General features: G+C 36.9%; 1 protein-coding gene across 1 annotated transcript in view; it reads left to right on the top strand.

The window, feature by feature from the left end:
- Positions 1 to 515: 515 nt before the first annotated feature.
- LOC139968641 (ankyrin repeat and KH domain-containing protein 1-like) overlaps positions 516 to 22,857 on the top strand; it is a 39,420-nt gene continuing 17,078 nt past the window's right edge. The window contains exons 1-10 of the mRNA XM_071972845.1: positions 516 to 841; positions 8,121 to 8,259; positions 15,979 to 16,144; positions 17,865 to 18,160; positions 18,674 to 18,907; positions 19,299 to 19,441; positions 20,251 to 20,440; positions 21,225 to 21,416; positions 21,809 to 21,918; positions 22,355 to 22,442. Of these exons, the coding sequence (XP_071828946.1) occupies positions 671 to 841; positions 8,121 to 8,259; positions 15,979 to 16,144; positions 17,865 to 18,160; positions 18,674 to 18,907; positions 19,299 to 19,441; positions 20,251 to 20,440; positions 21,225 to 21,416; positions 21,809 to 21,918; positions 22,355 to 22,442 (1,729 nt within the window). The 5' untranslated portion in view covers positions 516 to 670. The remainder of the gene's footprint in view (positions 842 to 8,120; positions 8,260 to 15,978; positions 16,145 to 17,864; positions 18,161 to 18,673; positions 18,908 to 19,298; positions 19,442 to 20,250; positions 20,441 to 21,224; positions 21,417 to 21,808; positions 21,919 to 22,354; positions 22,443 to 22,857) is intronic.

Here is a 22,857-nt window from a genome sequence, read left to right as displayed (position 1 = left end):
ATTTCCAAAGGGGAGGGGGACACCCCCTTCTCTTAGACCCCTCCCCCAGACCGGCCATCAGTCTTCAGCCCCCCCCCCCCCACTCAAAAGTACCTTCCTACGCCACTGACTTTCAGTGTTCAGGGTCCCCGGCACCTGGGTGGGTGGGGAAGGGATTCCCAATTTTCATCACAATAATGATTCTCTTGTTAGTGGTATTTTCAAGTCCACTGAACATTGGTCCGATCGAGATCCTCAGTCCTACTTTCCCTTCTCCATCCTCCCCATCCTCCTCATCCCTAATTCCAATCCTTCTTGGGGTTTGATGATCGATGGACCTGTACAATAACTTCAACTCCAGGGCCACAAAAGTGTAGCGCAACTTATGTGAAAAGGTTATAATCTTCAAAAAGCGCAAATATTTACTACTGATACTCTTTTAAATGGTCCTTTATTGGGCCTAACTTCGAAGGACGGTCCTTGCAACGATCCAATCACGTGCGAGATTGCGTAGTGCACATGAATGAAATGAACCATCCGGGATGTTTATAGCAAAATGGCCGATCACTGAAAAATAAGCGCGTGAGAAAAATTGATTTGTGCGAGGAATTTGCCCGGTTTATACCATATTTTGAATTCTAACAATCTCATTTGAAATATAGGTCGGCACCGATGTTAGTTTATAAAGAAAATGCAGAATTTAGGGCAAACAAAAGTAACAGGACCAAGAAAAGAAGAGAATACGAGAGCAGCTAACTTGTCTAATACGTCTGCCTTACAAAAGAAGACTAATCTACTAGCCTCGTTACCGAAAGAATTTGTCGTTGATTTGCCAGCTCTCAGCGATGAAGATGATTCTGATGTATGTTCACAAGTCCTATCCATAGTTATATGAACATGTCAATATGTAATGTAAAAATATTATTTGGAGGGTTAGAAAATGTATTCATTTGTTGCTAGGCCTGTTGTATTTGTAGGCTAGTTTTGTATAAGGCTAGGTTCTAATGTTATAATGGTAGGCAGATTAGTACAGTGGTGTTGACCAGGCTGTTTTGTATACCATTACTACACTAACGTTAGTACAGTGAAGGTTAGGCTCAATGGCTTACGTGAACATGAAATTATACAAAACTTAAAAACACAAGGTAATACTAACATTTTATTTCGTTCGGGTAGGTTGTCAGTACTGTACAGAGTATCTTGGGCATAACTTTAGAATCCGTACCATATGATGGGAAAGCTTAAATCGAATCGGCAGAATAAGGTTAGGGGTTAAAAAGTAGGGTTAAGGAGTAGGGTTAGGGGTTAGGAATTAGGGTTAGGAAGTAGGGAATATGGTTAGGGGTTAGGGAGTAGGACAAGGAAGTAGGGAATAGGGTTAGGGGTTAGGAAGTAGGGTCGATTGGAACGGATTCTAATTAATACCGTATCTTGTAACCCTACCCTTATTTAGTCCTATGTTCATCATCAATGTCAACGTTTTATGCATAGCCTAAACGTTTGGTTGGACCTGACAAGTGACAGTGATATATCTCGAGCCTAGCCTAAGTCAGGATCCCTAAAAGGCTAAAATATACGACATCGACTCACAGAGGTAGTATAATCTTATAGTTAGGCTTAGGCCTAACATTAGGCTAGATAATTTAAAAAAAGGCAGCTCAACTAAACAAAGGATGTTTAATGTTAGGTCTTACTTCAGACCAAGGCCTATTGCAATATGTCAATGTTTTTTTTTTAGGTCAAAATTCGGACAGATTTCCTTACCAAGAAACAAGATGTTCAAAACATTTCCTAAAACTTCAATCAAAATCTTGCAAGCTTATAACAAAAGGTGTAGCTCCTTGTAAATTCAAATATTCACGATGCAACAGTAGAAGCTGCTATCTGCTGTTCAAAAACATCTAAAAAGTTTCATCAAAGAACTACTCAAGTCTTACTTGTGGTTGAAAAAATTTGTTACACTTCAAATCCAACATATCATCATTTTGTCCATATAAAGAAGATAGTAAAGGGAAAACATGAATGGGAATATCTGTACTTAATCCGACAGTATTGAAATCTTCATAAACGAAAATACCAGCTATATCCGAAACAAACATTGAATACCCGCTAAAATAAAACCTGATACAAATATTGACCCAGATATTACACGCAAACTTGAGAAAATCCCCGCTGCTACTGTTTATCGTTCCCATTTACCATTCCCATTGTCCCCAACTGTAAACTTTCTTGCTGCTTGTACTGTACCGAACAAAAGGTCAACGAAAGGGCAAACTGATATATTTCTTGCGTTTTCACCTTCAAAAATGGTTTAAGCCTAATCGGCTAATCACGTGCATTGATGTGTTACATTTACACATGATAAGTTGGAACAGTCTACATACGGTTGCTGGATGGGGAGGTACAGAATACAGCATTGCACCTGTTGGAGGTTTTGAAACATGTGCTTCGGTACACAAGGAAAAGGGATTGTATGCATGGCATGTGTGTGTACATTAATAACAATACATGTATGCATTTTTGTGAAGCAAGGAATCTGCAGTTTCTGTTAGCGATGGAATGCGGTCAAACTAAGAGAAGCCCACTCTGGTAAAACGTGCTTGAAGTAGGTCTAAAACAAGTAAAATACAGACATTTTTGCATGTGCAACATTCTATACCTACTGTCAGAGGGCAGCAAAGTTTCATCTAAGTTTTAAAACAATCCAAGCTATACTAATTGATGGGATAACCTGGTCTCACAATGCCTCAGAGCTTTTGCGGTTCTAAGATGTCACTCACTTCACACTTGAGAATACCATTTCAAAGAAAGGAATCGTCCAATGTTCTCTTTGACAGACCGCTACTTGACAAATTAAACTCATTCCCCAGCCACATATAATAATACCCACACTTTGCTACGGCTAATTGCTTTAAAACTTCAGGCAAGTGCTACCGTACTCTAAGTACAGTTTCCTGCCAAATGCTTCTCAGGAGTTCCTTTACACGCACATAGTTTGTCAAATGCTCTAAAAAGTTAGTTTGGGAAGAAACTTAGGGTCAACAATCCAGTTTTATCCTGATTGAAGTAGAAGATGCACAAAAGAAAAGTATTTTCACAGCTTCATATCATGCGGTAATTTTCCCCTCACTTCAAGCATAATTACTTCCCAACGTAAAACATGGTCATACCCCCAGCATAGTATTCGTTTGTTAACAATAAACACTTTTTGCGCCAGATGGAGACTCTTCCTAAAACGAAGATGTTATTGTAATTCCCCCTCACGTGAAAATACGATCAATTGCTCTACATTCAATCCAAGCTATTAAGCAAATCGTTATTATTCCAAAGAGTGGTCAGAATTGTTACGAACGCAGGATTCTGCGTCCGGGACACAATGTTTTGGCCAGGGAAGCAAACTCTTCAAATTGCTTGCATCCGGCAGACGAGAAACAAATACACACTCACAACTAGGTCAACGGAAAACGTAACATAACAAAACACATTTTTGAATGAACATGTTTCATTATTTCTTTTCAAAAACCACAACTTCTTACAAGAACCAAATTTCTCCTACTCCCACAGATCATTGAATTTGTTTGAAAATAAATATATCATAACAATCAACCGCAAGGGACAGGTTAACAACAACCCATTACGGAGATTTTCATGCTAAAAATAGACAATGATGCTTTTCCAAAATTTCCGTGATTTGATTGGTTAATAGTCCTCATCCATTGTCTGTGAAATTTCTTGCACCTGTAGTGCTCAATGAACACAGAGTATGTTGTTTAACAACAATTACTTGCAACAGTTACTTTCCCCTGTGTATAGATAGCACTGGAGTTTGCGGTATCATAGGCTATCATGTGTTTGCACTCCAATATCATAACATTAGGCGTTGCCACATACAGTACGTATACATTTTGACAACGAAGATGCACTTGCATTGTTTCTGAGACTATCACGTAATATTTGAATCATTGTTTGGATCAGAAAATGTTAATGAGTGGAGACAATTTATGAATTTTGTGGGAAGCTAACATCTCTTATCCTGATCAGGATATTTCAGCTCACAGTATGTTTCTTCTCTCTGCATTAAGAGTTGCTAATGTAAATGTGCATGCTCACCATCAGTAGTTTCTGTTGCAAATTTTTTCCGCGGTCCAACTAACCACATGCTTCATTAAATATTATTTTGGCGCAACATTTGTGTGTAAACTACTGTACTTACAACATTGAACCGATTTTTTTTTAAATCTACATTGCGTAAAAACCTATTCACATAGACCTACTGTAATTTTCGTATAGATGCTTGCTAAGAGCCTAGGATAAATGTTGGATAAGATTTTAAGTACTTGTGCATGTGTAGTTGAAAATGAAGCTCGAACATGCATGTACATGCAGTAGTACAGTGAACTGGAAGTTAGCGAGAGATATGCACACTGTAGGTACTGGGATTTTGAAGAGTTGGTTGTTGGAATCGCTGCAAGGTCAAAGCACGAAGCTACTACAGAGTTGGCAAAAGGCAGATGAAGGAGGGGGGACTGGGGGTGAAAATAGGTTGAAACAGCAGGGTGGTCAAAAGGAGGGGCTGGCCTGTCCGCCCCTGAAAAACAGCTAAGCTAAGGCACTGAGCATTTCTGCCCTATATTATTGTGTATAAGTACATTCACAAAGTATAGGCTGTGATACTACACTAGTATTAGTAACAGTTGGTCATACGATACATGTAATTGGTTTTCGATCAGGACGCAAGCTTTTTTTCACTAATATGAAGTAACATTACTGAGTGGTAGGTATACAGTTTAGCTGGGTGTTAAAAGATTTCAGATTAACAGGCTTGCGAAAAGTGTTGCGCGATGAATCAATTTTTATTTTCTTGACTAGGGAGTTTAGGCACTACCTTTCACATAGTGTGTGTACATGTATACATTTTTTCTAGCAAGGAATCTGCAGTTTCTCTTAGCGATGCAATGTGGTCTAAGAGAAACCAGAGCTGGTAAAACGTGCTTTGAGCCGGTCTAAGACTTTCGAGTTAAATACAGAAATTTTTGCATGCCCAGCTCTCTGTACCTACTGTCAGTGACTGAGATCTCAATGTTTTATTTAATTTTTAAAACAATCCATACTAAACTAATTGGTAAGATAATTTGGTCACTTTCTCGCTAATTTCACAATGCCACAGAGCTTTTGCGGTTCAAAGATGTCACTCGCTTTACATTTCAGGATACCATTTCAAAGAAAGAAATCTCCCAAAGTTTTTTTTCACAGACAGCTACCTGCCAAATTAAAGTCATTCCCCAGTCACGTTGTATAATAATATGTGTTTACACGGGTCCAAAAATCGGGAACCAGGTACCCGAGAGCCATTACCTGTTGGGTCTCCGGGTACCCTCGTGTATCACGATTTTCAAGAAATTACATATTGGATGCTATAATAACTTATATTCTCTACTGACAATGTTTTCATGTTAAAAAACGTAGGCGTAAGATAAGGTATAAAACCTTCCTCAATAATTTTATTTGCTTTTGTTTCTTTCATTAACTTCATATAATCACTTCATATAATTAACATTACTACTAACATGGCACTGCCGCCGCTGCTCATGCTTGCTTTCCACGTCTATTGGTTCAGACCATAAAAATATCCAATTTAGCTCTTAAACAGTTGTTACTACTACTATCTATTATGCAGGCCCAGGGTTCGCATTAGCCACGAGATTCGCGCAATTTGATCGCATTTGGAATAAACGATTAGTAAAAAGCCACTTGCAATTATTATTTTTTAGTTATCCCGTTTATAATCCATAAACATCTCGTAAAATTCCTTGTCAGCCTTTCCTTCTATGAAATAAACGAATTAATAAATAAAAATTTCTTCCGTATGGTAGCATAACACCACACTTAGCCATTGAGAAATCTAGCTAAGCCTAACCATCTGTTTATCACTGAAATTGTGACGCAGATAACATATCCATGGAATACTTTCATTATTGCTGTTACGTTCGACCACATGGTTGCCTTACACCACACTAAAGTCAATGGGCAATCTAGCCTAGCCATCTGTTTATTAGCTGAAATTGTGACCCAGTTATAAGATATCCATGGAATACTTTCGTTATTGCTCTGTTCTTCGACCACATGGTAACCTAACACCACACTAAGTCAATGGGAAATTTGCCTAACCACCGGTTTGATTTTTTTTTTTTTTTTTTAAATCACACTTTGCATAGGATTCGAGTAATAAATTAGGAACCGGGTAGTATCGCGTCGGCCGGGTACCTTCGTTATTGCTGTTATCTTCGACCACATGGAAGCCTAACACCACACTAAGTCAATGGGAAATCTGCCTAACCGTAGGTTTGCCCAATTTTTTTATTAAAAATCACACTTTGCATAGGATTCGGGTAGTAAAATAGGAACCGGGTAGTATCGCGTTGGGCGGGTAACCGGGTACCCCGATAACCCGTGCAAACATTAACAATAATGCCCACACTTTGCTACGGCTGATTGCGATCAAACTTCAGCATAGTTCTGTCGTATTCACAAGTACAATTTCCCCCCAAATGGTTGTCACAAATTCCATTTCACGCACGTAGTTTGTCAAATGCTCCAACAAGTTGTTTTTGGAAGAAACTGATCCAGCGCAATACGTATATTCATACCTGTTCAGATACCGATTCTAGGATTACTAGCCAAATACTCAATTACCTGGTAATTCCCAAACCGTACTGTACTGTTTGTGGTTGGACTGGTCCACGCCGTGTACTGAACTACTTTTGCGTTGGAATTAAAGACACAGAAACAACACTGATTTTACTTACTCTAATTTTCTTTTTAATCAAATCTTTAAATAAGTTGCTGCAAAAGTAAAAACAGAGATGGGAAAGTAGCGCTAAAATCGCAAATACATTTTTAGTCTAGGCTAGTGTCCATACGTTCATGTTAGTGTTTGATAGTACAGTTAACACTGGAAGTAGCGGTTCCACAAAAATTTCCGGTATACCCGGTAATACCGATATTCGTCAGCGGGTGTACCTGTATCTGGTTTGGCTTATACCAACGCACCCAAGTACTGTTTGTGGTTGGACTGGGCGTCGTAGTGGAGTGTACTGAACTGTACATTTGCGTTGAAATGAAAGACATGTATACAACACTGATTGTTCGTACTTTGTTTTCTTTTTGATCAAATCTTTAAATAAGTTGCTGCAAAAGACAAAACATAGATGGAAAAGTCGTTTTCATAAAATTGCAAATACATTTCTAGGCAAGACTAGTGTCCATACAGTTTGATAGTACAGTTAACGCTGGAAGATGTGGTTTCTCCTATTTACTGTTCTTTTTGCAATATCAGAGTAAATTGTAACAAGAGAAAGCTTTTCTGCTAGGTGACATTGTCAGCTACGATTGGCACACACCATATACCAGTGTTTTCAATGCACTTCGAGAGGGGGAAAACCGGTTTTTGAGCCAGATTCGGATTTTTGTTTTGAAAAAAGAAAACGGTTTTTTGTTTTCACAAAACCATGCAAGCTTAACTGCGCTTATGAGTCCCCACCCCCACTTCTGGCTCACTGCCAACTTTCTCTTCCTTTCAAATATATTATTGGGAAGATAATCTACATGTTTCTTACGGTCTTTTTATCTGAGAGTTTCCTCCTCATGTTCCTTTTGGTGATTGATTCTCATCATTTTCTTAAAGTCTGATATCAATTTGTCTTTAAATGTGTATTTATGCAAACCACCACAGTGAAGAGTAAGTAGATGGGTCCAGGATGTGGATGGAAGAATTCATGCAGTGATCTTTTCCGGAGAATATTTTTGTAATCTGACTTGGGAAACTGTACATCAAGTCTTTTTTCAATTAAGAAGTTTTTGGACATCTCATTATTTCATCATGGGGATTGAGCTGAAAAAGTCAAAGTTGATTATAAGCTAAACAAGCACTCAAATGTATGCCAATTTGTTTACAAAATCCCCCAGTTTAAACTGAATTGTTTCTTTACACTTTTGCTAGCATGCCTATCAGATATGCATTCTAAAATATGGAAATCAATCATTTATTTTGATAAATATCAATTACATTAATTGCATGCAAATTTATTCATTATGATGTATTATATTTCATGTTAAGATATTCTTCTTCTTTTCTATTTCAGGTGGACTCATTAGGTTCAGGCGCTGTGGACCCTTCCTTTGTTGAGACTGCATCAAAGGTTCTCTTTGGGCAAGCGTCTGGACAACCAGACCTACGAGCAGTGGATCCAGAAACAATTGAAGCCATTTTAGAAGCAGCTGGTAAGAAATAACACCTTGACCTTTGTGGCAATGTTTTCATTTTAGGATTCATGTGACATATCCTAGATATTTTGGAAAAGTCTGTTTCTTATGGCAAAGAAATAGTGCTACTTTGTGGCAATTACAGAAGGCTAAATTATCGCAGAACTTTTCGCAAATTGGTCTTAACACTAGACGTGTTTATACATACTTTGTTTAACTTTACAGAGACTAATGCATGGCATTTATATTTGAATTACTTGAAGAAATAATATTCAGCAAATAATTTAGTGTTCAAATTTTGTGTAACAGTTTTAAGGGCCCTTAACTTTCTCTAAAAAATCTTAAAATAGTATGGTTCCTGTGTGCAAAACATGCTATACATCAGTACACTTGTTTACTAATTTGCCCATGTTGCAAAGCATTTTGTGATGCAAATGTGGGGTAAATTATTCCCTGAATTTACTGTGCCTGCTTAAATCTTGTCAAGATGAAAATTTGGTGTTTTACCAAGCGTAGGAGTATTTGATGCCCTAATTGTTCTACAGAGAAAGTGGAGGAATATACACACTGACGTTTTGTCCTTGCTTAATTCATTTTAGTTTCAATGCAGTGTAAGACAGACCAGATGGTCATAACTTTGTGTTAGGCTAGGCTACTGATCTTTGTGCTCAGCCTAGCTACCAGTGAGACACACTGTAAACCAGTCCTTAACAGATACGCTCGCCACAGACGAGTAGAATCTTTGCTTTGGCGAATAGAAACTGTTTCTGCACTTCACATTCTGACGAGTGACTAGTGGGCTATTCTAACCCCAATAATACCAAGACTATAATTGCAAACATTTCACAGAATAATAAAAGCAGCACCTTGTTGAACTTAAACAAGTTTCAGTTGTGAAGTTTTTTTTTGGTTTGTTAATGACCAGTCTCAATGGGAATTATATGTGTAAAATGGTTTGCTATTTGTACCTGCAATATATGCAGGAACTTTTTCTTGTGCGGAGTTTGTTCACAAATATCACAGAGCATTCCCTCCATTTGAAAACATGCAGCGAAAACATTTAAAATCTAATAATTGCTATTAAATAACCGGGCATTGGTTGAGCGTACGAAGTACCTTACGTGCTTTAGAAGCAATTATAAACGTGTTGTTCATTGACTAACTTCTAAGGCAATGAAAGAAGTTTGTTGAACATCGATATCACAACAGCTTGGCTATGTGCAGGCAACCTGTACACAGTAGAGTATAGTACTAGTGGCCTAAGTAGACTACTAACAATAAACTCAATCCCAGACTGAACTTAAAATATGATGGCACTAAATTACCACAATGTACAAACCTTTGTAACAAGTTGTAACAACTAAAGTCCTGAGTTTTGCACTATAAAAACTTAAGTTAATTACACAAGACCTCTTTAGCGCTGATATGTAGATAATCAAATCCACATTAATTGTCATATTGGTAAAAACATTTTCGCCAGCAAAGTATGAAACTGCAGAGTTAGTTAGGCTTCACTGTGCCATACACCAACAACAGTAGAATAATATTAGGTTCCTTAACACAACATTGTGATAAAAAAAATGTTTTTCGTGTCAGAAGATCACTACACTAAAGGTGGCCAAACACCTTATAAATGATTACTTGAGGCATTTTCTACATGCCATCTGTAATACTTTGAAATTATGTAAGGAATTTTGAGACAAGTTTGCTGTCCCTCCCTGCCGTCATTTTTGCAAAGAGTTTTCAGGTTTTCACTAAAGACAGGTTGCGAGTGGAAGGTAAATGCCTTGTTAACCTTAGATTTTCATTGCATAAAAGATGGCTCTGATTTAGGCAGTGTAGTGGAGTAACAGTGAAATTTTGGTGCACTATTGTGCACTTAAAACGTCAAGAGTACACAATTGGAAAAATAGAGGAAGTTGCTTATCAAGCAGTGGCTCAAATTTGCGGTGAGGTACAGTATAAGCCTACTCGCCACACACCTAGCTAGTATAGGCCTAATACTCGTTCTTTGACTTTCAACGCATTGAAAAAACACTAAAAATATTTAAATTTGCACTTTCAGTGGCCTAAGAACATTTAAAATTACAGAAAATGATCCAGATTCAAAGATGACAAGAATATTACTTGAGCTATCAGCTTTGCATGATATATATTGGTGGAAAACTGGAAATTACATTTTCATGTGATTAAAGCATAAATTTTCTCATGTGACACTGGCAAAAAGGAAGTAGTTTGCACATCTTAAAAATTCATGAATCTGGAGTCATATACAGTAGTAATATGTCTTTTGAAGGTTTTCATTCCATGAATGTTACGTTTGTGCTCTCTACTTTCCGAGTACAAAATTGCACATTATGCTTATAATCAGATCCTTTGTGAAGTACTTATACATATTTGATATGTGTACTGTGTTAAGCTTAAATCATGGATGCCTGCATCACCTTTAACATGGATACATTCTCTATTGAAAGAACATGTGTGAGTATTCTTCGACAGCATACGGTCGACAGAATTATTTTTTACCGTTTTTACAATATGAGGCATTCGTGCTGTGCGTTTCTTGAAAGAAGCAAGGCAATTAGAGAGTGCAGTGTGACGTACTGTAAACTATACAGAGCACTGCTGCACATGTATGGAAAATTACTGTGCGAATCGTGAGTCATCTTTCCTCCATCTCATCATGTCTATTTCCCCCCTGTGTGTTGCGAAGATGTAGTGTCATCAAAGAAGAGCAGGTAGATTGCAATAAGATGAGCAAAGGTTGACAACAGATACAAAAATGATTCCAAATATGAGGTGTAATATGCTCCCTTTTTAAAAGACATCTTGAGAAATGTTAGTGATGCATTTTATTAATGGATGAAGGAAGAACAAAAACAATGTAACCGGAAAACGGCTGGCATTTTCGATATGCTCTGCATCATGTTGTGCACGCAATTAAAATTATGCTAACTCGCTGCGGTGCATTTGGTTGCATGCTGTAGTACAACTAGGCAGATGAGGGTGTTGGGTATGGTAATAAATAGATCCTGAAATTAGCTTTGTATCCATTAAAATTCATTTTGAAGGAGCTGTTAGAAATCATTTTGAAGCTAGCTTGTCCATAATTGACAATCGGATTGCAGTAAAGTGTTGTTAGTCTTGCTCTGTATCATAATCCAAATGTTTTCGTTTAAATGAAATATCCCTGAATGAAATGTTCGCACACTTGTTGGAGGATGTAAAGATGATACATACTATTACATCTCAGTTTATAGCATAGCTCTTGCTTGTAGTCTTTGTTTTTTGGAGGTTAATTCATTGTGTCAGAAATTGTTGCATTACTTATCTACACAAATTTCTGTTGTCAGTGAATACATGAAGTGTTTAAATTAGTCTCATACACAAAGTAATTAACAAATTTGTCTGAGATTAACATAAATTACAACTACTTTGGACATCCTTAAAGGTTTTTACCAAGTTATGTAACATGCAGTTTAGTGTTCCTTGTCAGTTAGACAGTTCAATTGTATTTGTGTATATATTAGTTAATGGTTCTTTCTTGGAAGACCTTTAGGATGCAATTTAGATAGTTGCTCTTGCAAGCAATGTAAAGTTTGGAAATACTGCCACTAATTTTCAGATGGATCAGACAATAACATTTGAAAATCTGGTAAAATAAGACAATATCACATGAATTTCTGCAGACAAAATTTCTTACTTTAGAAGGTGCCAGACGTAGCGCTCTCGTAAACTGTGCACTACAAGCTATTGAAAACTGGTAGCTGATGCTTAACAATATGTTGGAAAAATGTTGGAAAGTGTCAGAGCTTTGCATTTATTTAACCTCCACACCCCCAGACTAAGTTTTACAGAAAGGTTTTGACTTTTGACAATAGTGGGGTCCTTTATAGCTAAATACCAATTGTAAAAGTTTTGTACCCTACATCTCTCCTATCAATATGCTAGCCTACATACATAGCAGAAACTTTGGTGCACTTTTGTAATTATTGTTCTAACTCAGTGTGTGGTACACTATTCACCAGGAAGTGGTCAGCTGTTTGCATGTAATTGTAAATGCACAGATGCTGTTCATTGTTATGGTGTATAAATCACAGAGTAGTTGGAGGTCTTCGTGGTAATCAGCTCCAAGTGTGTTCAGGCCAAGGTTACCCAGATACTCCCAGCAATGGTTACTCCCAGTGACAAAGCTCAAAGAGGATTGTGACCGAGAAAAGTCCTAAGGAGGTGAAAGGATTTATCTTTCTGCCTCTTGCCTTTCTTTGGCATTGTGTGACAGGCTGCATTGATTATGCTAAATGCAGTTATAGGTTGGTATAGAAACAAGTTCAGAGGAATAGCAGGATCAATTTGGGAGTAGCTACAGTACTGTAGGATTAACTTTGGTGCGTGGGTGTGGCTTGCTCCTGAAAGTTCAAAGCAAACAACAAACATATTAACATTTCAAACTCATCTTTAAGCTAGCGGTCCATAAATAATTGATGAAAATCATTGGTTTGGATTATTCTGTAGCATGTTCAAGAAAAAAATGCTGTCCCTTTCCTATTATTTCATTATTCCTTTTGCTGATGTTGGGTTCTTTGCTTGAAATTAAACCTTATTAAATCCTAAATAGTGGCCATCCGGCTGAGTTCTCTCAGTAGTAATTCTCTAGTAGTTCTCTTGATTACTCAAGAAAGAACAGCCAGGTTATCCTTAAAATACTCAGTTGAAAGGTCAGCATGGATCAAAATAAAGTTGTGAATAAAATTGCAGGTTGGTTGACTGGGTTGTTGGCTGGCTGGCTGGGAGGTAGTGTGTGTGAGGGAGGGGAGGGGGAGAGATATTTTTTCTATAAAATAGTGCTAGCAGTAATTGCTTGGCCTAATCGTAGGTGTGGTCTATTTAAGCTGGATGTCTTCAAAACTTATGCAAGGTGTAATTTCTCTCTTTTAAGATATTATTCAAGCCAAGGACAATAAGTTGAAGATTGTGAATATTATGCAGATACGGTCTTGTGGAAGATGTACACGAAAACTAGAAAGAAAAATATACTGTAATTGTGTGAAAAAGTTCATCCATTACAGATATTTTGTCTCTTCAATGTTAAGGAAATTATCAACTTTTTGATAAAATCACAAATATTTGGACATAGATATTTTAGCAAGCTTTGCACTGTGGTCTCGTTTTGTTTCTCTCTTGCATTCACTCACATAATTTCAAATATCACAGACATTGCTGCTGTGAAAATTTGGCGATGTTGATTTCCCTTCCAATTCGATTTACTTCTCCAAATCGGTATTCTAAATTGATGCTCAGAGGCAAGTTTCTTGATAAAGTAGAAACCATATTCTGTACCATTTGAGCTATATACTGTAGCTAAGTCTTTAACTTTATGACATGAACCAGACCAAAACATCTACACTTAGTAAACATTTTACCAAATTTGTTTACATTTCCTGCAGAAAACATAAGTCTCTCATACTTGAGCCCTAAATCATCCTACATTAATATATTTCTCCCCCCCCCCCCCCCTATGATTCAGTTTTTCTCTTTGTGATAAATGGTACATGTAACACTATCTCAAGCAGCAGGACAACTGGCTGTGACATCACACTCTTGTTAAAATGAGAACTCATCAACGTAACTTCAGCGTTCTAAAATGAGAAATCGGTGTCAGCTGACTTGTCAAAAATTCAAATTTTGACTATATTTTCTCCATAATTTTTACGGATATTTGTGGATATTGTTGAGAAGGTTTCAAAACTGGAAGTGAAGACAGTAACCATCTCCAGTAACATTAAATACTGTAGGTGGTCATTTGAAACATGAAACCAATTAAATGATTATTCACATGGATTGTTTTTCAGTTAGTCAGACAAAATATCATTAAAAATGGTGGTAAAAAAATAGCACTACAAATATAGAAATAAATAAACTGATGGAAAGGATAAGAATAAAATGAGGTTGAGAGGGGGGGGGGGGTGGTAGAGGGAAAACTATGCACATTATTAAATGGCTGTCGTTAAGGATTAGAATAAAATGTGGGATGGGGAGGCAGTGGGGGAGGGGAGGGGAGAACTGTGCACATTCTAAAATGGCTGCAGTTATTATACTGTGTATCTACAGGTAATGTAAATAAATCTATAAATGTCAATATGACGTTCATGGGAATGCACTTTTAATCTAAAGCAGTGAGGTGGTTACTCTTTGTGCGATATGCTCAACATGTGTGAACAGCATCTGCTGTACATATGCCAGCAAGCTATTGTGATATATGTGTGCTCATTCCTATACCAATCATATGTACAGTACTTAGGAAGGTTGTTTGAGAACTGTGTGGCATTCTGTTAGAACTTATTCAGCCCAAACAGGTTTTTAATATCCATCGGTGCAGCAGCGTAACATATTGCCCAAATTATGTTTACAGAATACCTTCACATACAGTACATTTGTTGCTTTTCTGACCCAAGCATGTTTGTTTGTGTTACTTGAAATTTGTAAACTGCATGTTATACATTGCCATGAGTTATCAACTTTCCCAAGTTCCAATTTGAACAGGAGATGGAGGGGGAAAAACACATTACATTTACTCAACCTGTTGTGCATAAGACTGTGCTATGTCTGTTCAGTGTCTGCATTATTTTCCGCATCTATGGACACATTCTCTGTTATTGTCTGTCTGCACCCCACAGGAAATTGGAGAAAGGATACCCTGTAGTGAACAATTTCAGGGGTGGACATCTTATAAAAACAGGACAGAGATGCTATCTATGCAAGTGCATAAAATCAACATATTTGTTCCATTGAAGGGAACAAAAACTTCCTTTTTTATTTGGGTGAAAAGAGTTTACAGCAGAATGATCAGTTCCAATTTACAAAATGATAAGCCATTTCTATGATTTATTTGCAATTTATTTCCGTTTTCAAGCACTGTAAAATTTTATCTTGCACAATTGGAGCTAAATGAAGGAATTCTTTGTTATAAATGGTTCAATACATTCCATTACATGCACAGCAAACTTAAATTCAATAAGGAATAATTCCATTATACAAAGGTGTCTCAACACAAAGACTTTACACTACTTTATATGTTATGCTTTATTATAGCAGCCGATTCACATGACTAGTATACAATACTATTGTATACTATTTGTAGCATTCCAGCCATTACACATGACTAGTTATTACAAAACTATTGATTATACTATTACTACTGTAATATTAAAAACTTTAACAATATCATTGTTATCGTAATGCAGTATGTCATTGTACAGATGTAATACTGTAAACAACAATATTATTGTGGATGTTTTATATGATATTATATTAATATGATACCAAATATTTTTTGATACAGTACTATGTGAATGAGGTGATTTTTTACTGGTGGAACTTGAAAATACTTTGTATAGAGCAGTATATAAAGACTACAGTATACAGTAGCACTGAATGTTGTCAAGAAAATGACTAATAGAATAATTATGTCTCAGTTGACAAGTGCATGGTACCAGCTGAATTTGAAATTGTAGGAGTAAAATGTTCATTACTTAGAAACCGGCCCAGTGGTGGATGGAGGTTGGGGACGGGGGGGGGGGCCCAGTTGAGTATAGTGGTGAAGACTTTGGTTTAGCGAGCAGACTTTACCATTGACTTTTATGAGTTTCATATAAATATAGTTTGTAGGGTTTCCATTTTAATACCATTGAACTAGTAATGTCTCGATACAATCATATATGATCATTTTCATTACAGGTATTGGAAAATCAAATCCGTTCAATGGGAAACAATCTTTCGATGCTGATGCCTTGGAGAAGTTAGCCGGGAAGCCAATCAGGTCACCTCTGGATGAGGAGGCTGAAGCAGAACTCACCTGGATGAAAGTTAAGGCAGCTACCACATCTGGTCAGGTTAATGTCGGGTATGTAATGTTTAACACCTTTCAGCTAGGTTTAAATAACTGTGTATGTTTGGAGCAGATGCCAGTGCGTAGAAAAACATACCATGTGTCATGGACAAATGTAAGATCCTGTTTGAATGTAGTTTCCAAGTTTAAACTGCAAACAAGCAAATCTACCATCCATCTTTCTTTATGCCAGAGATTCTATTACCACAAAGTTCACAAACCAAATTCTTGAGCTAATATACCCTTTATCAGCATGTCGCTCCAATGTTGGAACCATTTTGTCTTGTTAATAGTATCCCAATCTTCCTGTTATGGGGTGTGAGTTTAATTTGATTCAGTTCTGAAGAAAAAAGATAAATTATATTATGATACCTTATAAATGTCAAAATTGTTAGAGACTTAAAACTTTCACAGTAGTAGGATAAACAGGGCGTGGGCAATCAACAGGTTATGCAAATACAAGAGGCACTCTGAAGCAATTTGATGTCTTTGCTAAGAGTATTAACATTTAAGGGCAATTCCCTTTGTTTGCTTGAACATCCTGTTGCATAGATAAGGTTACTACCATGTATGTGATAGCTCAGTTGCGGTATCACATCTGGATTTAACTAAGCATAGGGAAATATTGAATCTCTATATATTTGCATTTTTACTACACAAATGTGAAACAATCATTAGCTATGCAGTATCTTTCCCCCCTGAAATAGTTAACCATTTACTTATGATAGATATAGATCTGAGTCAGCTTTTCCATTTGTACTTTTGTGAGAACTGAAAATGTTGGGTACTTTGTGATTGCCCTCTAAGCTTGAGAGAAAACTGTTAACAAACTGCTTATCTTTTGCAAAAAGCCTGTGCATGTACAGGGTGTACAACTATAATTTTAAGTTAGAGGCCTGATGCTTCATTCCTAGCATTATCTTCTTCAAAGGAAGATTGCTTTCTAAATTGTAAGTACTGGCATACTCTCAAGTCAGCAATGAATAAGCAACAGCATTGCCTAAAAGAAACTGGTCAGTGAGTCAAATCAGTCAGTCAACCAAGCAACCAGTTTGGAGAAAGAAAGTCATTTTATCAGACTTAAGGCATGCAAGTTTTATGAATGAATTTATGTAAAGTAACAAACAAAGTAGGTAGTGTTTTGGACTGGCGGTAGTTATTTTTTGGAAGAATTTTGAAGAGTTACCAACCTACCTTTTGAGGTAGAACAAACCAGACTGCACTTGCTGATATAACCGTTACCTATTTAGACCAGGGGTGGGCAGGAAATTAATCTTGCGGTGGACAGCGTAATTCAAGCGGATTCAGCATTTATGAATGTTCATAAGTACTCTCGTGGCAAAAAATAACTTCAATCGTAACATGCGCATTTTCTGTCTGTTTTGTTGAAATATCCAATCACAAGCAGGCTGTACACATATACAAACTTTATACATGTTTCCTGTTTTCCTATTAGTTTATTAAATGAAACTCATTGTTTCAGTTGTAGTAGGGTTCTGCAGGTTGCATGAATAGGATAGTAAACTCCTTCTTTCTGGTGGGCTGTTGGGTGCAATTAGTACACCCATGATTTAGACAAAATCTAACTCTTTCGGCCAGAGCCCCGTCAACAAAATGGAGATTATTCTTTGGACCTAAAGTGTACAGAGTTCCATTAACATCGATGGTACAAGGTTTTTGTTTCTTCCTTTTCTAATCATGTAGTAATTGTTATGATTGCGATTGTATTTTCCAGAGGGCAATTACAGATGGGCTCCACAGACCAGGCAGACCAGGTGATGGCTGGGAGGTTGGTAGATGAGGGTAAGGGTCTCCAGGAAACAGAAGAAAGTGAGAGTCTACTCTCTCTGGCCTGCTCAGGTGGTTACTTTGAACTGGCTCAAGTCTTGTTGAAAATCAATGCCAATGTGGAAGACAGGGGTAGTAAAAGAGATTGCACGCCCCTCATGGAAGCTGCGAGCGCTGGTCATGTCGACATTGTTAAGCTCTTGTTAGAATACGAGGCAGATGTCAATGCTCAGTCTTCAGCAGGTAAGCAAACAAGATCGACCCCACAATCAAAATTTATCAAATCACATTGAGAAATTGTTACTGTTCACGGGTCATACATGTGGTAGTGATACATTACTGAGATAACTAGCTAGAAGATACATAACATTGTTCACTTCAGTAAATTATCCAGGAAAATTTACTTTGCCTATCACTTACCTGTCTTTGCGCAACTATAGCACTCTGGTTTTAACATATCCAGAATTCCCTATTAACCTTTCAGGGCTGGTCTCTTTGTTGCGAACGACTGGCTCCTTCTTGTCTACCGCCCTCATATATTCTGCTGAACAGAGCAAGTGCTTGAGACACTTATAAGTTTGAATTTTCATTTTGAATTTTCAAAGTCTTTTCTTGTAGCTGACCATCATGTAAAAAACTTAGGGTCATGAAAATCATCAAAGTAAATCCAAATTACAGTGAAAAATGATTAGCAGCAATTTGTTTATTAACTTTAAATACTGGTTAGTTATCAAAATAATTTCATTTTACTTTCAGGAAACACGCCATTGATGTATGCTTGTAGTGGGGGACATGAGGAGATTGTAAAAATTTTGTTGGACAACGGGGCCAAGATCGAAGATCACAACGAAAATGGCCACACCCCTCTGATGGAAGCTGCAAGCAGTGGACATGTTGCAATTGCTAAAATATTGTTGGAGCGTGGAGCTGGTATCAACACCCATTCTACAGAATTTAAGGAGAGTGCATTGACCTTGGCTTGTTACAAAGGTAAGTAAGAAACCAACATTGAATGAAATTCATCCAGGGTTGTATCAAATTTGCTGTTTTTTTAGCTAGTTATATTTAAAAAATGATTTAAAACTTTATCAGTGATGATACGATATTCTTTTCATCTCAAACTGTGTATCATACGCGCTTGGAAGTGTAAAATCTTTTAAAATATAAGTCACATTAAGTCACATTAATGAGAAAATTTGTTTTGTTATTAAACTTTAGTCACATAAAGTCACATAAGTCACATTTATTAATGAGAAGATTGTTTTTGTTATTAAACTTTGTTGTTTATAGAAGATATAAAATATATTTAGGTAAAGGTCATTATTACATGAAAACAGAGGTAAGTTTCTTTCATTACCTTTGCAACCTTTGTTTCCATCAGGTCATCTAGAAATGGTTAAATTCTTACTTGATGCTGGAGCAGACCATGAACACAAGACTGACGAGATGCACACGGCATTAATGGAAGCTTCCATGGATGGTCATGTGGAGGTTGCGAGACTGCTCTTGGATCACGGCGCTCAGGTCAGTGACGATTTTAGCATCTTTATGTAAAGGAAAATACGTCTGCGAGTTATATATTTATTCTCTCTGGTGCATGTTGGTGATCACTAGAGGTTGTTGCATTAATTTCACAACATTAGTGTCACACTCGTATTGTCACAACAGATGTTTTAAAGTGGCTGGTTGTGTTTGCTGGTTGACATCTCATAGCTCGTCAAACATGCTCCAACTTAAAGTGTACCGGTATCTATGTTACATGAGCATGAAAAGAAATGTTTACAGTCTAGAGGAAAGATTTGACATTGCAAAGCAAATATCAAGAAACTTTCTTTATCTCACAGACTTTCACAGCAGATTACACATAGCTTAATCTAATTTGCATATAAGAATCAAGGCTTTACAGATACTCTGGCAGCTGATTAGGACTGATCATTTTGGATGATTAAAATACCTGTACAGAACTTTGAGTTATTGAGTTCACTAAAACTGGTGGGAAGTGAAATAAAGTTATGAAATGGAGCCAGTGTCTTAATACAGTCAAAGAATTCTTTAACATTCTCCAATATATTAATGTAGTCAAAAGAATTGTTGATGTTTAGTCTAGACTGTTAATCCCCGTACAACCTAGGTCTAGTCTTTCGATCACATAAAATTATATTTAAATGTTGTTGTAAAGTAATGGTTATAGGCTCAGTTTTACCAGGTCGCACATTTTGGTCAACACGTCACAGTTTAAAAGCTTTCATCTGTTGCACGGTGCACAAATAGTTGAGTTTAAGAAGTGATTGCATCTCTTGGAATAAAATCATTTTCTTCTGTGTTATTTACAGGTCAATATGCCAACAGACAGCTTTGAATCACCTTTGACACTAGCTGCCTGTGGAGGTCATACGAAATTAGCATCTCTTCTGTTAGAACGTGGAGCTAACATAGAGGAGGTCAATGATGAAGGTTATACCCCCCTGATGGAAGCAGCCAGGGAAGGCCATGAAGAGATGGTGGCACTATTACTAGCACAAAGTAAGAGACATCATTTCCATCATTTTCGGATTGACTATAAAATACTAAAATTGGTGTTCAGGGCATTGAAGTATGGTACGCCCATATATCTTCACGACCTTATCCAAGAGCAAACACGGGATAGACCTACTCATTCCCAATACCTCTATCAACTAACTGTTCCTGTGACACGCACGAGAACCTTTGGTGATCGCAGTTTCTGCTATTCCGCCCACACTTATGGAATTCGCTGCCAGTCCATCTGCGGGAAATTGATTCACTTGCTATTAAAACTTACTTATCTGTAAAGCGCATTGAGCAACCTTTAGGTTGGATTCTGCGCTATATAAGATTAATTATTATGAATATTATTATTATTATTATCACTGAATAAATAATACAACGTTGTACCCTCAAAGTTGCAATCCGATCTCAGTAATTCTAAATCCATTCTGAAACGATATACCTGTTTTCTTATAAATGAAAATTAAGCTTTTGTCAACAATTACAAATACGGAATGCAATCCTGTATTGTCCCCAACAATGTATCATTCCTTATTGTATTTCCTGTCCTTTTTCTTTGTCAGTTTAGTTATATAGTATAAACTATTGCCAAGTATTTTAAGTACAATATTTAGGAAAACAATAGCATCAAAATAGTAATGAATAAAACTTGGAACCAACTGTGTAGTGAATAGGTTTGTATATAATTACATTTACTATTATCATATCTCTATTTTCCAAAATATTTTCATTTTTGTTGTTGTGGAAAACTGGAGTCTATTTTGTCTTTTAAATCTTTCAGATGCTGACATAAATGCTCAAACCGAAGAAACTCAAGAAACAGCATTAACTTTAGCCTGCTGTGGAGGGTTCCTAGAGGTAGCTAAGTTCTTGATCGAGGTCGAAGCAGACATTGAGCTCGGATGTTCCACTCCTTTGATGGAAGCATCTCAGGAGGGACAAGTTGAACTGGTCAAATTTCTGCTGAGTAAAGGTAACAATCACATAACAAGTTTCAGAAACGTTGCCATGACATTTGGCCACAATAACACAATTGGAAGGGGGGGTGGGGGGATTCTAGGATAAGTAGAATAGAAAATCCAGGGTAAGATCGAATATCATTCCCATGGGTTAAAAATTTGCTCCAATTTTCCTTTCTTCTAGTCCATATTACTAATCAATTTCATACTTTCCTTGGGTTTGTATGTATAAGAATCTGAGGACCTAGGTTGTAGTGAATATCTTAATGTTTACTAACAGTTGTTTTACTGAAAAGTAGTAAAAAATTAATGTACGAGTGGTTTTTGTGTATAAAGAGAAGTAGATAATTTATGATTGTCATTTTGAACCAAGTTTTGATGTTATTTTTATTTTTTTGATCATCAGGAGCAAATGTACATGCAACCACTGCTACAGGGGACACTGCTCTCACATATGCCTGTGAAAATGGGCATACAGAGGTTGCAAGCTATCTTCTAGATGCTGGAGCAGATTTGGTAAGTAAAGGACTCATCAGGTTAAGGAAAATGAGAAATATCATCAGCTCATCACTGGGACAACTTTGGAAAGCTTCACCATTCCTAACAATACCCTTTGTTCTGCTGTACTTGTAGAATTGATTTTTTTTTCTTTCTTAAAACTACTTTCAAAGGATCTAATAGGAAAGTTTGCAGAAGCCTGTTATAAGATGGAAAGGCACGAATGTTCACACTTTTGTCTTCCAGATCCTCACAAGATGGGTCCCAGATATATATATTTATAGCTTCTGTCAATCTGTCAATCTCTGTCAAAGCTCTGTCAATCTGTTACAGAATCTGTTCTTAGAAGATTAAGGAATTAGAAACAATATCGCATGTACTGGTAAATATCTACCCTGTTTTAACTGTTTTATTACTTGTTTTTTAGCAATTTGTGTTTTTGTTTATTCTACAGGAACATGAGTCAGAGGGAGGAAGAACTCCATTAATGAAAGCTGCCAGAGCTGGTCATTTCTGCTCTGTCCGTTTCCTCATCTCAAAAGGTAAAGTTTAGATCTGAGAAAATAATTTACCGGACTTCAATGAAATTTGCTGTCTGTGATATTCGTTCATTGTTTGTAGAATTATTGCCCTTCAGAGATATTCTTTTCCTGACCCTACACCAATGTGTGCTTGCATTTATCCTTGCCCCCTGACTCCCCGATTATTTCAGTTACTTTCCGTGACATTTTCTTAAGGAAAGTCAGGCTTATATCTCGCCCTTCATTGTTGTAAAGTCTGTCACACTAGTTCAATTCATTACATTATTTTAATGTCAGTGCAGATGAAAATGGGGAGTTGCTAGGCTGTTTTTGCAAGGGACATGATTCCACCCTCAGTTGTAATATGATGTGAATTATGTGACTTCAAAAGGCACATAAATGACCTAAAAATAAAAAAATAAAAAAACAATGTTTG

Source organism: Apostichopus japonicus, chromosome 6, assembly GCF_037975245.1.
Source record: "Apostichopus japonicus isolate 1M-3 chromosome 6, ASM3797524v1, whole genome shotgun sequence".
Classification (NCBI taxonomy): Eukaryota; Metazoa; Echinodermata; class Holothuroidea; order Aspidochirotida; family Stichopodidae; genus Apostichopus; species Apostichopus japonicus.
This window is presented reverse-complemented; position numbering and strand designations above follow the sequence as displayed.